Source organism: Apis florea, unplaced genomic scaffold, assembly GCF_048593485.1.
Source record: "Apis florea isolate Af1SG1 unplaced genomic scaffold, ASM4859348v1 contig_2897_pilon, whole genome shotgun sequence".
NCBI lineage: Eukaryota > Metazoa > Arthropoda > Insecta > Hymenoptera > Apidae > Apis > Apis florea.
Window position 1 is genome coordinate 1,237,599 of NW_028256665.1, and position 15,950 is coordinate 1,253,548.

At 47.5% G+C, this 15,950-nt stretch overlaps 1 protein-coding gene across 6 annotated transcripts in view; it reads right to left on the bottom strand.

Moving 5' to 3' along the window:
- Nucleotides 1-15,950, bottom strand: part of LOC100869960 (agrin) — a 314,930-nt gene that overhangs the window by 209,177 nt on the left and 89,803 nt on the right. For 4 of the 6 annotated variants that reach the window (XM_012491686.3, XM_012491688.3, XM_012491687.3 and 1 more), the window contains exon 1: nucleotides 9,747-11,175. The exons of the other annotated variants lie outside the window; for them this stretch is intronic. In XM_012491686.3, coding sequence (XP_012347140.3) covers nucleotides 9,747-11,136 — 1,390 coding nt within the window. In that variant the 5' untranslated portion in view covers nucleotides 11,137-11,175. Of the gene's footprint in view, nucleotides 1-9,746; nucleotides 11,176-15,950 lie in introns of those variants that run through there. 6 annotated transcript variants of the gene reach the window in all.

Consider the following 15,950-nt stretch of genomic DNA (forward strand, 5'->3'; position numbering starts at 1 on the left):
ATTTCAACTAACGTCGCTCGATCGCGATTTAATTCTCGCGATTAAATACACGTGATGAAGAGAGGATTTTTGTCACACGAGGCACGGCGCACGGCGTTCTCTCCTCTCCAACATCCGTGTGCCTTGCGCATACATTAACGCGGAAATATCGCCCGTTCGTCGTCGTCCAGCGATTCATCACGCGTATACATTTACGGTAATCTAGAGTACGGTGCTTCGACAACATCGTTGGCAAAAAAAAAAAAAAAAAGAAAAAAATGGTTCTCGAGAGCGGAACAAATGTATTTTAAATCTGTGGCTTTCTGTGCGCGTGTGTGGAACAACGAAAGGGGAAAGGTGAAAATGCTTGGGAGGAGGTTAATGCAAAAATCAATGAAACGGAAATATCGTTTTTAATTCATTTCTCCGCTCCTCTCTCTTTTGTTTCTCCCCCTTTCGTTCCCCTTTATGCGGGAATTTCGGCGAACGAGCGCCGCGTTTCCGGAATTACTTGTTGCGACGGCGACGTAATTACGAATCGCGTCGCCGGATTCATAAAGATTGCGAGCACAATTTCGCCTCGCGTCGTGTTTGACCGTCGAATTTTTTATCCAGGGAGAAACGAGCTTTCGTTACCTTGCGCGAAAATTGTCCCTTAATTACAGCCCGGTTCGTATAATCGAAACACGATTTTCTGATACCTCGTGGTTCCAATTCCAAGTGGATGAATATATTTGAAACACGGCGGCACGAATACGTTTTCCTTGGAAATTTTTAATAATTCTTCTTCTTCTTCTTTTTTTTTTTCCTTTTCTCCGACACGACACGACAACCAGCAATTACGAGTAATTTCCACACTTCGATCAGAATGAGAACAATAACGCTTCTGCTTCGCGCCGCCGTGACCATAAATGGAAAAATTCTTTGTCGGGCAACTTTTTTAATGAAAATATTTTCGCGAAAATACGAGCAACGAGAATAAATTGTTACCTGCGAGGGAAGGGATTTTCCCCTCTCTTCGAGAATAATGAAAAATAAATCGTTGGACAACAAAGAGATCCATCTCGATTAAATCGATTCGTTTCGTCAATCGATCGATAAACCCGCGTCATCGTTTTATCTTTCTTCTCGTTCCTTTTCTTACGAAAAGCAATCGTTCTGTCCACAATTACGCCACCGCCATTTCTCATTTCAATCAACGGTATTTTAATAGAAGCGAAAAGTCAAAGGAATACCGCGTAACAGCTAAGTTCCTGCACAAAAGCCATTCACCGTCGCTTATGAAAAATTACCCGGGGATGCAAAGAAGCCTTCCGCCATGGAAGTAGACCGAGCAACACACACACACACACACACACACACGTACGTACATCCCCCAGCTTTCTAGGGATTTCGCTCACTTCGTGCCACGCGGCGCGCTACCAAACCGGCGATATGTATGCAGCACGCCTCTATGAGAACTCGTACAGCCCGATATCGCCCCGATATCCCCCTTTCTCCTCGACTACCTACGACTGCGGGTTGACACACATGAGAAACACGTGTTGCCACTCCCACAAACCGAGCACACAGCGCGCCACGATACCCGCCATGTGCGATTACCTTCGATTTTTTATCATCCCTCCAAGAGAAAGACGCTAAATATTGATTGTTCGATCGTGAGATATTCGTGGAATCGTCGTTGCGACAACTGGAAAAATGTAACAAAGCCACCATCTAAGATTATTCGTTTTTTGGACGCGTCAAACATTGATCTAGAATCTCGTCGATGTGAAATTGGATTTTTCATCATTCGTCTAAGAGGAAGATATTAAATATTGATTCTTCGATCGTGAAAATATTCGTGGAATTATCGTTGCAACGATGTAAGAAAAGACCACCAAGATTATTCGTTTTCTGAACGCGTCTCGCTTCGACTCGTCGAACATCGATCTAGAATCTCGTCGATGTGGAATTACGTTTGATTTTTAATCGTCCCTCCAAGAGAAAGACATTAAATATTGATTCTTCGATCGTGAAATTTCGTTCGTGGAATTATCGTTGCAAGAAAGACCAGCGAAATTATTCGCTTCGAAGCTCGGCCGATGTTTGTCGCTCGAATATAGAAAAGAACGTGGATGGACTATCGATCGGGAGGAGAGCAGAGTTTCCCGATATTTCAAAATTTCCGAAAATTTTCCCAACGCCTCGATTCTCCCTACGACGAAACTTGCTTCGACTCTGAAGTCGAAAACTTATCAAAGCACGCGCGTGGAGTCGTGGATGGATCCGAATGGAACGGGCGACGACTGAAAAATTGGCCCCAGTGTCTGCCCAACCCGTCTGTATATTGGCTTCCCGATCCGTAACAAGGCTGTGAAAGTGTGTCAAAAGTCGTGGAACACGGGGGATAAACGATGTTTCAACGGAATCAAGCCCCTTGCTTAGGGAGGGTGTAATTTCAGAGATGATTTCTCCCCTCGACCCTGTCGACTTTGTATCCCCGGTCGAGGATTTTCCACGAGCGAAAATTGATGAGAAAATGGAAGGAGAGAGAGAGAGAGAGAGAGAGAGAGACAAAGGGATGGATGATTTGGTCGTGGAAAAATTGTTATTGTCGCTTAAATCGAATTTGGATTTACAGCAGCCGTGTATAACGAAGCCTCGAATTTTCAAAAGAGGAAATTTCACGCGTCGTCGTGCTCCCAGACGCGATATTTCATCCGAATTTTCTTTCTTCCTTCTTTTGCATTCGACAGAAAGAGCGGAAATGGCGGTGAGGTGATTTTCGATTTTTCGCTTCCTCCTCTCCGTGAGCACGAAAGTTCTACAAACCTACTCCTTCCTTCTCCTTTTCTCCCAATAGAATTATCGTACCGTCAGACGATACGATGCGGCGGAGAAGACACGATAATCCACTGTTTCCGCCGTTATTGATCGGTATCGTTAGAGTGCCAGAGGATTAATTTACCCTACACGGTAACCGAATCGATAACGCTGATGTAAAGTAAGCCGTACGCGCGAGAAATCGGAATGATGATGTAGTTTGAGCCGGCTAAATCTAAAGTTCATCGAAATCATCTCTATCTATCCCTATTGTGTTTCAACGCCGCCCGACCCGAAATCGCCCGCATCTACCGGTTACCCAACCGCGCTTAAATCGCCTGATTAGCCTTTCGCTCCGGTGTCTCTGTAATACCGATCGATACAGCCGTTTAATCACTCGATCGATAGAAATAACGCGATTTATCAAGGACGCGCGTTCGATCGAAGGAAAAATATCGCACGGATGCGAATAACACCTCGACGAAAGATCGTCGAGTGACGATCCACGAGAGAAAGGAAGGAAGGAAGGAAGGAAGGAAGGAAGGAAGGATTTGCTCGTTCCATCGGAGGCCAAACTTCGTCGAAAAGTAGGAAAGCTCAAGGAGGACAAAGCGCTGGAGCTGACTCGTTACTCCTCTCAAACTGGAACGACAGCGCGGAAAGGATGGTTGGATCGGGAGCATTCGTGTCGGCGATTGATTCACGCGATATTTCATGGAAAACTTTCCACCGATCAACCGGGAAAAATGAAGAAAGTTTTCTTCCTAACTGCGCTCACGTGCTCGAATATACCTCTGATTCTTCGCCGAGCTTTCTAAAATTATTCTCGAGAGAGAGAAAAAAAAAAAAAGAAAAAGGAACGCGCGAAAGGTCGATCGTAATCGCAACCATCACTTTTCGTAGAAAAATTTCCGAAAATCAAAAACAAAATCGTAAAGTTTTCCATCCCATCGACGCGTTTCACTCTAAAAAAAAGAAAATTCACCGTCAAGTTTTCACATCGCGCGACATTCGTCATCGCCGAGTTTACACGATTCCCGTCTACTCGGAAATTCCATTAACCAGGCCGCAATTAGCCGTGACAACAATTGACACTGATTGTATTAGGCTCGTGTCGCTAATAATTGAAACTGGTATCTGGTTGACACCGTGTTCCGCGGATCGGACGAGCCACGGTTATTCCGTTACATCCGAGTTTTGCTTACTCAACAGAATTGGAAAACGTATTGTTCGATCAAATGGACGCGCGAAATGATAAAACAACACGCCTCGTACGACAGATTAATCACATTTGCGTGTTTACGCGTTACGTTTCCTCTGTATCGCGAATTTTCGTTTCAACTTGTTTCTCCTGGCAAGAAAAATAGAAGATTCGTTTCATTGAGATAGGAAGAAGAAGGCGTGAAGATTTGACGGCGAAAGGGGAAAAAGAAGAGAAGATAAAAGGATAATTTACGATGTCGGACAAAGTAGCGATTCCAAAGTACAAACCGAGAATGGGCAAACTTGCCGGTACAAACTTGCCGCCTACGAGTTCGACCCCCTTTATTAAGCTTCGCCTCGGCCTCCTCGCTAGTTTTACCGAAGAAATTTTACACGGCAACGGGATGGCAGTTAGCAGCGGGAAGGGAGGAAATGGCGCGGAAACGCGCCCCTCTTCGCAAGAGTGGCAAAGGAAAGAAGGGAGGGAAAGAAAGAGCACGACATCGCGGCATTTATTAAATTAAACGTCAGCTTCCCTGACACGGCTTTTCCAGAGGGGACTACTCTCCTTAGCGACCAACTTCCGTCCCATCCCTTCTTTCCTTCGTGGAAAGCTGACCGTGTCGGATCGCTTCTAACATTTCTATACAATTTTACTCCTCGCTGTCCTCCTCTCGCTCTCATCCTTTTATCCCTTAACTGTATTTTCGTGTGATAAAATTACACGAAACAATCCCTGATAATTCTCGTATATAGCCAAAGCCCCGTTCCGTTTATGGACGCACTTTTCTTTTTCTTCTTCTTTCGCGCTCCAGTAGAAAAACGATTAATCCACAGAGAAGAAAGCTTGTCGAAAGCTTGCTTCGATCGATCATGCGTCGAGAAAGAAAAAAACGGTGAAAAAATGTAAAACGACCTCGCCTCGAATAATATGGAAACTGGTTAGTCAGTCGCGACAAGAACGATCCGCTGAGAAGAGGGAATCGAAGCCGGGACTTCTGAAGCTTCTTTGCCGGCTTTTTCTTCGCCGAGGAAAGTTTTCGAGTTTTCTCAAAGCTCCGCGACCAGGTTCGTGCGAAAGCGGAGGGGAGGGCGGACGAGAGGAACCGTAATGGAGCAGCAGCGGAGAGAGGAGGGGGAGAGCAGGAGAAGAAGGAGAGGAGAGACGAGGAGTTAGCCGGATTTATCGGTCTCGGACTTATTAACTCCTACGGCGAAGTTAACATTAATCTTGACTCGAACTCGGTAACTTGCGAACAATCCCGATCGCCGCCGATTGCCGCGACCTTTTTCCTCTCATTGGCTCTCTCATTTCTCCTCCCCCCTCCTTCTCCTTCCCTCCATCCTTTCTGGGATCGAAATCACAGACCGAGGGGAAGCTAGTTTTGGCCAGGTTCCTAGAATTTTGGAAGAGAATATTTTCTCAACTCGACTCGATCGAGAGGGGGTTGGAAGGTGACGAGTCGAGTGGCTCGCGAATGAAAATTACGATGAATAAGAAAAAAAGAAGAAGATCGAATAAGAGAGAGAAATAAACCGTAATACTTCGTATTACGAGCTCGGTTACAAATTCAACAGCGAAGAGGAAAAATCGTAAACAAGTCCCAGCCGGCAAGAAGCAGTTCTCCATCGTCGTTGCTGAGTTACGGTTGTAAGCCACGTTGCAGCCACGTACACGAATCTCCATCCGCTGTTTCGCGAGGGGAACGCGCCTCTACGGATTTAATCCGGCGTGAACCGTCGCGGCGATATTATACATTCGCCGAATCGTTTCCCCAGTTTAACATCCGGAGGTGGAGAAGGAAGTTTGCAGCGAGGTAATAGCGAGCAATAAGAAACTTAGTCAGACCAAATGCTTGCCCCCCCAAACGAAAAGAAGAATACGACGGGTGATTCGTGTTATATCGGGAAACGATGCATCGTTCAGATCGTTTACCCGCCCGAGAATTCTCGACTTCTTCCGGAAAACAACCACAATTTCCATCCGGAAAATTCCCCTTTTTCCAGTATTCCAGTTTTTTCAGAAGAACGTTAGAAGGGTTGAATTCGATTATTCTTGAATCTCCATCGATCCTCGCAACGAGGCGAGGTTTTCTCGCGCCGTTGGGAAATTCGACGAGACCGCTATCATCCGCCACGCTGCCCCCGTTCCTCGCCACGTATCTCGAATTTCGCGCCACTTTGAACAGTCGCGACTTTTCCCCCTTTTCGCGCCACGAGAACACTTCACAGCCGTGCAATCGCGGTTGCGGGACGTTTATCGCGGGGAGAGTGAAATTTCACGAGCCAGCTTCTCCTTGTAAAACAGAAGGCCGCGAGGCTCGACGAGGTAAGGATCCAATCTCGTCTGTTTCTCTCATCGTTTCCCTCGGTCGCGAATAAATATATACCCTTTCTCGAAACCCAATGAGAGAATCGACAGCCAGTTCGAAGATCGAGGAATAATAAAGAAGCCGGATTTTTGGTCGCATCGCAATGATTTCTTTGGAAATCATTTGATCTCCAAGTATCTCCGCGTTGAATTTAGAATCCGACGTAAGCTACCGGTATGGAATCGAATTTGGGAAACTTGGCGCGGGTCCGTGTATCCGGGGATCGTTTCAGGCGTGTTCCACACAAAGGGGACTCGATCGATATAAATTTCTCTTGAATCGATATAAATTTACAGCTTCGCTTAATAAATTCTTTGCATCTGTCTCGTGCATCGAACTCGTCATTCGTTCTCATACATTTCATCCGACAGACTATCGAAAATTGATCGATTACGAGAAGGCAGAAAAAGAAAGAAGCGTCTCAGTGGTTCAAAGTTTCGAGGGATCAAGGAGAAGGAATTAGAAGATGGTCGATGATCGAGTTTGACGATGGTTGGCTGCGTTAAGGCAACGACCGACATCGTCCCGGGCAAATTTCTCGCAATTTACGTGGAACAAACGCAGCCGGGTTTAGCATGCCGGGCAGATGAGATATCCCCTAATACGATCGGCGACGCCCTTAATCCTACGAAGACCACCAGCCTCGGAGAAACCGTTTCTCGCGCGGCGAGAACGAGGACGAAATGGCGGGAAACGGTCGTAAAGGAGGATACGAACACGTGCCTTACATACCGAATCCTGCGCCAAATCTCCTGCTTGTCTCCGTCTCGTATATACCGTATGTCACTAATTTCATAGCGGTCTATCCACGAGCGAAGGGATCGAATGTTGGTCGCGCATTTCCTTGATCGCGAGTTATCCTCTCAAGGATAAGTGGAGGTCTTCTTAGAGAAGGATTGCACGATCGAGGAGGAGCGACTCCTAGGTCACGATTGGATTAGGTGTGTGCGTTTCAGATAAACGGTCGGCGAGTTGGCAAGCGATTGACCGAGTAAAGAGAAATTTATCGCGTGTTCCGCGGATCGATTAATTCTCGAGTTTCCAAGTTTCGCGAAATCAAAATTGACGCGTTGAAACGCGACAACTCTGCTCCCCGAAGCTCGTCGGGAAGAGGAGAGGGGGAGGAGGTGGGGTTGCAAAAGGGTGTGATAAAATTTATATACGCGTCATATAACGGTATCGGCTATCCGCGGTATCGGGTGCTCGTACAACACAAATCTTCCTCGCGTTCAACCACGCATGATACATCTCCCTTGCGATCCGTCAATGTCGCCCGTCCTCGATCCACCGATCGATTCCTCCTCGATCCCCTCCCACCGATTTCAAAAATGCCACGATTCTCGAAATGGCGATGTACGAGCGTAATAACTCTCGAATTTCGACCACGATCGAGGCGATTACGATTCTCCCGATTATCGCGGGATTATAAATTTTCTCGAAAACGCGTGATAATCGACGCGGGAAAAAAACGATCGGCTCGAATTTTCGAAAATCGGGGTGGATGCAGAGGGAAGGGTGGAGGAAGGGGTTGGCCGTTCCCCGCGGTAAATGTATTGTCCCCGGGGGACAATGGAAGGGCTGATTGCGAGCCGGTCGGGCGAAAAGTCGAGCCGAAAATAAAGCGAATCGGTGAAACGGGCCTTTCGCCCGCTGCCAAACGCAGCCACTCGGAATAGCCCTCCCGCTCCGACTTTGCTATTTCATCCCTTGTTTGCTCGTCGTTTCGACCAAAGTACGCCGCCGATACCCGGCCCCGGAAATCGCAGGGGAGGATGGATCGTTGGGGATGCACCGCATCGAAAAACTCTGCTGACGCTCTTTTCCAACTCTGTTGCCCCGTTTCCCGCCTCCTTTGTTCGCGATCGGCGTTCGTCGAAACGAGTCGTCGAGAAGCCGGGAGGGGGTGGCCGGTGTCTCGAAAAGAGCGAGGAAGAAGAGATCTTTTTTTTTTTTTTTTTTAACGAATGGCCGCGTGCGACGCGCGACGAATGGATCGAGAGTTTCCGCCATCGTGGTTTCCACGCTTTTTTCCCATCCATCCATCCATCCATCCATCCATCCATCGTTGGTCCTCGTAAGAGGAAGATTTTAACGAGTATCGATTTTTCTTTTTTTTTTTTTTTTTTTTTTTTTCGTTTTCGCGTTTCGCGAGAGGGATTGGAAAAAAAGAAACGAACGTAGTAACAAGTGTTGTATCGTTGTATCGTTGACTGATTATAGACTCTCTCGATTAAGCTCGGTCGAAAAACAGCCCGAGCCCCGGGGACGGGATACCGCTTTCCCCGATTAATTTCACGAAAATACAATTTAGATATTTAATTAATAATCGAGATTGAATTTTACCATACGTACGTACGTACGTTAATTTTCACGAGTCAACCAAGAAGTTATTAATTATTGATCCCACTAATTGGTCGACGTTGAATTATACATTATCAGCAACATTGTCGCTCTATGCGCTTTTAATCGAATCGCGAATCGAGTGTTTCCAAAATTAGTCGGTTTACATTACTCTCCCCCCTCGGGGAGCAGAAGAGTGACAATCGCCTCGAAGGATTCATTTTTTCCAACGTTAAAAACGAAAAAAATATACATATATATATATATATATATATCCACGGGGATATAATAAAGCAAAACGTTGGAGAGAAACGATTTGTTCAAAAACCGTTTCAAAGGCCGACAAGATCCGCGCCCGAAGGAAAATTAAATACGTTTCGCTCTCGTAACGGTTTCCCGTTGAAGCGTGCCGCGTCCGAGCGTGTTCACCGTGGAACAAAATGGATTCCCAAGGTGTGTGTCACTCTTGTCCACCTCTATTCTTTAAACCCTCTTCTTCCATTTACCGTTCACATTGTAATTCCGTCCGAACAGTTTCGCTAGTGGCAAGTCGCTACGTGCCGGGCATGTCAAATCCGAATATATAAAACTGGCTGGGAGACGGTCTCCTCCCCCCTCCCCCGTCCATCGGCTTAACGTATCGTCAGCACGTGTCGTCGGCCTCGACGTCGTCGTCGCGGTCGCCCGTTATTATGGCGGTCGCGTGGCCGACCGTAAATAATTTGTATCGGATGCTCGTTAAGTAAATGGCCCTCTCGATCCGGTGAGAAAGAGAAAGGGCGAGAAAGAAATCGAGAAAAGGAGGGAACGAAGGAAAGGGATCATCCGTCGTTCGTTCGTTCGTTCGTTTTCGCGCCATAAACTCTAAACGAGACTCTTCGACTCTTCTCGTCAGGGGAATGGAACGCGTCGTCGGGGATATTTGACGAGAGGAATCGTAGCCGATTATTCTCGCTTCGACTCGGTATCAATAATCAACGTCCGATCGAAGAGAGGCTTGGCTAAATTGAACGATCGCGGAATAAAAGACGGAGGTGAAAGACTCACAGTTCAGGTAGAGGACGATCCCAGCGACGAAGACGAAGATAACGATAAGGAGGACCAACAAGAGCAGCACTATGGTAAACCTGCACCAAGAATTGGCCACGACCTCGGTCTGCCTCCCGTCTTTCGCCCGTTTCTGATCGATCACGCTCGATTCCCCGCTGACGTTCACCACCACGCCCTTGTACGGGTACTGGGCCGGCTTTTTCTCGGCCAGGAAACCGTGATCGTCCTCGGGATCCGAATAAACCCCGTACGCCTCGAAATTGTTCTTCCTGTAACCGTTCATCTTCTCCGCGGCCGTCTCCTGATCCTGATCCTGCGCCTTCCTCCCCCCGACGTAACCGGACGACGAGGTGGTGACGGCGGTGCCCAACTCGCCGATCTTCAACGTCTGATCGTACGACGACTTGTCCTGATACGCCCTCGACGACGAGGACCCCTCGTACTTGGACCTCCTCTCGTAACTCTTCGAGCTGGTCAACTCGTACTTGGAATCGTACGGCGTCCCCTGCTGCTCCTCGTACTCGTACGATCTCCCGCCACCCTCGTACGACTTGCCACCTGCCTCGTACCTCGGCAACGTGCCGTACATCTTGCTCACCGAGTGATACTTGCCCCCCTCGTACTTCCTCCCCGGCAGATCCTGTTGCTGGGACAACTCGTACGCGGAGTCGTGCGTCTTCACCCCGGACTCGTAGCCCTTGGACGGGGTCGGGTCGGCGTACGCCCCTTTGTGATGATGATGATGGTGATGGTGGTGGTGAGGATGATGATGGTCCTTCTTCGCCTCGAGCTTCAACGTCTCCTCCGCGTATCTCGACGCGTACTCGTAATCGGTCAGATCTCTCGAGTACCGCCTCCCGCCTCCTCCCCCCGCCTCCTCCGCCCCGGGATAAGTCCTGCTCAGCTTCTGGGCATCGTACGCCGCGTCCAGCTCCGACTCCTGATACGCCCCCCTCTGACGATCGTACCTCAGGCTCGTGTCGTCGTCCTCGGGATAAATCCTGTCGTCGTACGTCCCTCGCTCGATGTCCTCCCTGCCGTAGCCCCCTCTGCCGTACCCACCCCCTCTGCTCGATTGGTGGTCGTGGTAGGCCTGCTGCTGCTGCTGCTCGTAAGGGGGCAACATGCCCTCCTGATACGGTTTAGGGGTGGTCGGTTGGTGGTCTTGGTGGTACTCGAGGTACCGGGACGATCTACGCTCGCTACCATAGTCCATCGAGCCCTCGACCACGTTCGGCAGTTTGCTGCTTAAATTCTCACCGGTTCCGGTGGACAACGCTTGGCAGGTCTCCGCATGCTCGACCAAGTTGGGCAGCCTCGACAACGAGCTACCTGGCGTGTTCTCCGTCAGGTCGAGCTTCAAACCGTTGCTGCTCGTCCTGCGCATCTTTCTTTCCACGAATTCGCATGATTCGGTCTCGAGCGACCGGGGCCACCACCACCACTACCACCACCACCACCACCACCACCACTCCCCGCGTCTCGAGACCCACGCTCGATTCGCTCGTTCAGGGGGTAGGCGAGGAGGGTAGGCGATAGTTTCCTTCGCTCAGACCCGATCGCATTTCGATTCTTGTTGTTAGTTGTTGCTTTTGTTTGTTTGGGCGAAGCGTGGGTGTTAGTTTTTTTTGGAGGGGGACGATAGTTTACAGAGAATCTGGAAAGAAAGAAGAAAAAAAGAAGAGGGTTAGTAACGTTAGTTTAGTTAGCAGCGTTTGATTCTGCGGGAAAGGAGGGGGGATTTATTCGAAAAATTTCGCTCGGAACGAATTAAGGATGAGTTGAGAGGATCGTCGGTTAATCGGCGATAAAGGTATCGAGAGCTTAACATATAAATCGCGGTAGTACATAATAATCTCTGATCTTTAATATTGGATTTGGGACGCGACAGATCGTTGGACGGATCGTCGGCTCTCTTGGAGCGCGCTTACACGTTATCGATACGTGTATCTCGATGCGCGACAGCGTTCGGGACCAAGGCGATATTCCGTGTTCCAGATTACGATTACGGCCGTGTGCTGCTCGTCGCCACGGTCGATACGCAACGACGACAATGACGATACTCGATCGTGCGTGACCGAAATGCGGCGGCAGAGGAGGGAGAGGGGGATTAAATACGCGCGTGCTGGCCAAATTTCAAATTGGAAATTCGAACGGTGATCGATCGAGATCGATGGACGAGAAGTAGAAAAGATTCGAATCGAACGGAATTCGTCCCTCCGGTTTGCCAATCGAAATTCGAGATAAGAAGAGGCGTTTATCAAGCGGGGGAGGAGAGGGAGAGGAGGCGGCGATCGATAATTAATTAAGCATGATTGCGGAGGAACGGCAAAATGTCACGTTTCATCGAAAGTTTCCGCGGCAAGCCCCGGCAAGAATATCGTTTCGGCGTAGTCGCAGAAACTTCTCAAGTAACGTACAATGAGTGCTCTGCAAACAGTGTCTCGGGAGGATGGCGTTTATCTTTCATTCGTACGTATCTTGGGCGCGGAAGGCCCGGCTCTCATTAACGTGTAATAGCGTAATCCCGTGTCGTGGAGGCGCGACTCGCGAGGACCACCACAACCATCATCGATAAAACGAAACTTTGTTCCTTCTTCCCTTAATTGAAAATCTTTCGATCGAGCCGCGATTCCGTGGATTCCAATCTGAATTATTTGATCGCCTAGCGCTCGAACGTGACGAATCGAGTGGTGTATCTCTCTCCTCCTCCTCCTCCTCCTCCTACTCGAAAGTTTCGCACGTCAGGAAATCCAGGGCGAAATTTCTCGACCTCGTGAAAATTTGAAAAGTTTCGGGAATTTTTTTTTTTTTTTTTTTTCTATATTAAATTTTCTTCCAGATCGAATCGATGCGGTATCGTGAATTACGGAGAAAAATCGCAGGTGGTCAGACCTCGATCTTGCCGAGCCAATTATCTTCTTCTTGTATCGAAAACAAAACGACGTCGGTACGATCGATCGATCGAGCATTACCCATGCCGCTCGTCTTTCCGTCGTAAAACGTTTCTTCGTCGACTTAACCGTAGTATAATAAGTGCGACAAGGGCTCAAAGGAGATCGCCGTTCCGCATGCAAATATGATTAGTTCCGGAGCGTAACTTCATTTGCGTGTATTAAAAGCGCGGATGGTTCACTTTATGCAAACGACGACGAGGGATGGGCGTGGTGAGAGGGAGAACCGAAAAGAGAATGGTGGCGAACGAGGGGGAGGATCTCTTCTTCTCGGGAAGAAGAAGAAGAAGAAGAAGAAGAAGAAAGAAACGTTGCGTTTTATCGCAAAGGAGCGATAAAAGGATCAACCGGAGGATCTCCTGGAGGAAAGATACTGGTGGTGCGTTGATTTCTTGGATCCCCTTTTACGATCCCCTGCTCCTCCCAATCACTCGACTCGTCTCGTTACGAAAAAATGCGGACAGATCGCGGATAAAAATGGAATATTTCACATCTAATGCAACGACGATTCCGACGATATCGATAATCCTCGTTTAATCGGACGGAATTTTGTTGAAGGAAAGAGGAAAGCCACTGGTAATCGTGTCACACTTACGCCAGAGCTGTCCACGGAAGCCAGAGCTCCTTACGCGGCTTTGTCCTCTTCTACGCGCCGCAACTAGAAGCAGACAGATCAATCCCACTTTCAGCACAAGTTCTCTTTATCCACGCGTTTTTTTCTTAGAAGAATAACATTAGGAAGAATTTCGAGAATGAATCGACGCGCGATAATCGAATTTCTCGGCTTTCCCCTTCCCTATATATATATATATATCAACACGTTGATCAGCAGCCAGTTAGCGATTATTGTCACGAAAGAACATCGAACAGCTGCAACTATTCCACGACCGTCGGCTTCGAATTAGCAATGTCTCACCGTTCCACCGTTGAATACCACCCGCCCCAAAACTATTTTCGCTAATGAAGGACCGTTAAAACTTTCTCGATATTCCCAACCCACCCGAGACTTGCCGATTCCTGAACTCGAATCGATATATATATATCGCCGTTCGATCGCCGGATATTCCAAAACCTGGGCGGCCGATATTCGCTAATAATTGGCCGTTCCACGTCCCCACGATCTTCGTCCGGCCACGCAACGACTTTTCAAACCGCCCATATTCCCCCTCTTCTCGACCTCCCCTTCCATCCACGATAGTCCATCTTCGAGCGGTCGTATATGATCACGAGGTCGCGATTATTGATAAGATATATTCCACAGGTGTGGTCGATAATTATTATTTACTCTCTAAACTCTTCGGTGGTAACGTTCGACGCGTTGCGGTTAACCGCACAATAAATTGTTCATCGAGCAACATTCGTCAAGATTAACTTTATTCTAAACTTGCAATTGGAATGTTGTTATTATTAATCTCGATTAATCGTTCGATTAAATTCGTTGCTTTCCGCGTTCTTTTCCGAAGTCGGATAGATTTCATCCGTCGAACGACGTTGAAAATGCGAGCGAGAGATGATATAGTCGTTTATATTCGAATTTGAAAAAGAAAAAAAAAGGGAAAAGAGAGAAGGAAAAAAAAAATAATACTCGACTAACGGAATACGAAAGCCGGAAAAAAATGTGGAAAAATTTTGGAAGAGCATTACAGAGTAGAGTAACACACACGTTTCCCGTTATCGATTAATCTAGACGCGTACTACACTAGATGCATATTCATTCCGGGGGAAAAGATTAACATCGGTACATTAAAACGGGGAAATTCGAGAACGGGGAGGGGAAAAAAAAAAAAAAAGAAAAAATTGGAACGTTTTGGAAAGAAAATTCGGGAAAATATCGTGTCCCGATTCGATTTTTCACCCCCTCCCCCCCCTCCTCCTATCCAAAAATTTGCATAGAAAACAGTAGAGGAAGGAAGGGGGACGACGCTTCCCTCCTTTGCACTTTTCTCCTGTTCGAGGTATCAGCGCGGCTTTCGCCAACGCTAACGTTATCCGCATCGGTCGCCTTTCAATTTCGAGCGCACTTCTCTTCACCTCGATAATTTGAAGACAATCGGGCGCGAGAGCGGCATTTTCGATTTGAAATTTCATAACTTGAGAGCGGCGCCTATCCTATTTCTCGTACGTTTATTATTCGACAATTTGGCGAGCTTCGATCGACCTCTCCGAGTTGAGTTATTCATATTTTTTTTTTATATTTAGGACGTCGAGGGGCGTCGAGAGAATCGTAATCGAGAAAAGTTAACAACGTTGGAGGTTAATTTCGTGATATTCAATTTTGTTGGACGAAAATTCGTGCGACCAAGAATTTCGGGCGTCCGAGAGCCGATTTAATCACGAAATGCAACGCGTCTAAACAGATTCGATATGCATACTCGTGTATACATATACGAGTAGTCACATTTAACATACGCGCGATGTATGTTTGTTCGAGCGAAACTGTTCCGCTACCGCTTCATATGTGAGCAAACAGCATAAACCGAGGCGAAATCTAAAACATATATGCCGATGAGGGAAGCGTATTTATAAACCGTTGGAACGACATCTTTTCCTTTTTTTTTTTCTTTTTTTTTCTCTCTCTTTTACGTGACGACGATTGAATAATACGACGATTGAACAATCGAATAACGATCTTTCGACGATCGATCGACCCCTGCGTACGAAATTCTGTACGAGACTCTGTTACGTCTCAGAAATTTCGTGGAAAATTCGCGTAAGGGATGAATGAAAATTCGAAACGACGAAGCGAAGCGAGATCCGCGTGCAATCTCCACGAAAAATAAAAAAGGAAACAAGAGGGAGGGGAGAAGAATAGCCAGGGCTATACTACGGCTAATTTCTTGGACACCGTGATCCAAAACACGGTGTTGCAACAACGTAGCTGTTTTCCAGGAAACGTTCCAGCGACCATATAGCTTCATCAAGTCTCTGATGACACACTGATACCAAACTACTGATACTGATACCAATGCATCACCCTGTGTCGTCAGAAGCTGATGAAGCTGCACCGTTGATGAAACATCGTCACGCTTGGAAACAGGGGTGGGATGGGTTGCTTTTCACGGGGGGGGGGAAGCCTCCGAGATACAGGATTAACTTCCGCGCCGTTGAAAGCCTCAAAAATCTAAATTTCGAGCGGAAATACGAGGGTTGGGGAAATGTTTCGATGTTCGATAAAACGTTCGGCCAACCTTTATGAAAACGCATCGACGGCATTTTTGGGACAATAACGAATAGAGTTTGCAGGACG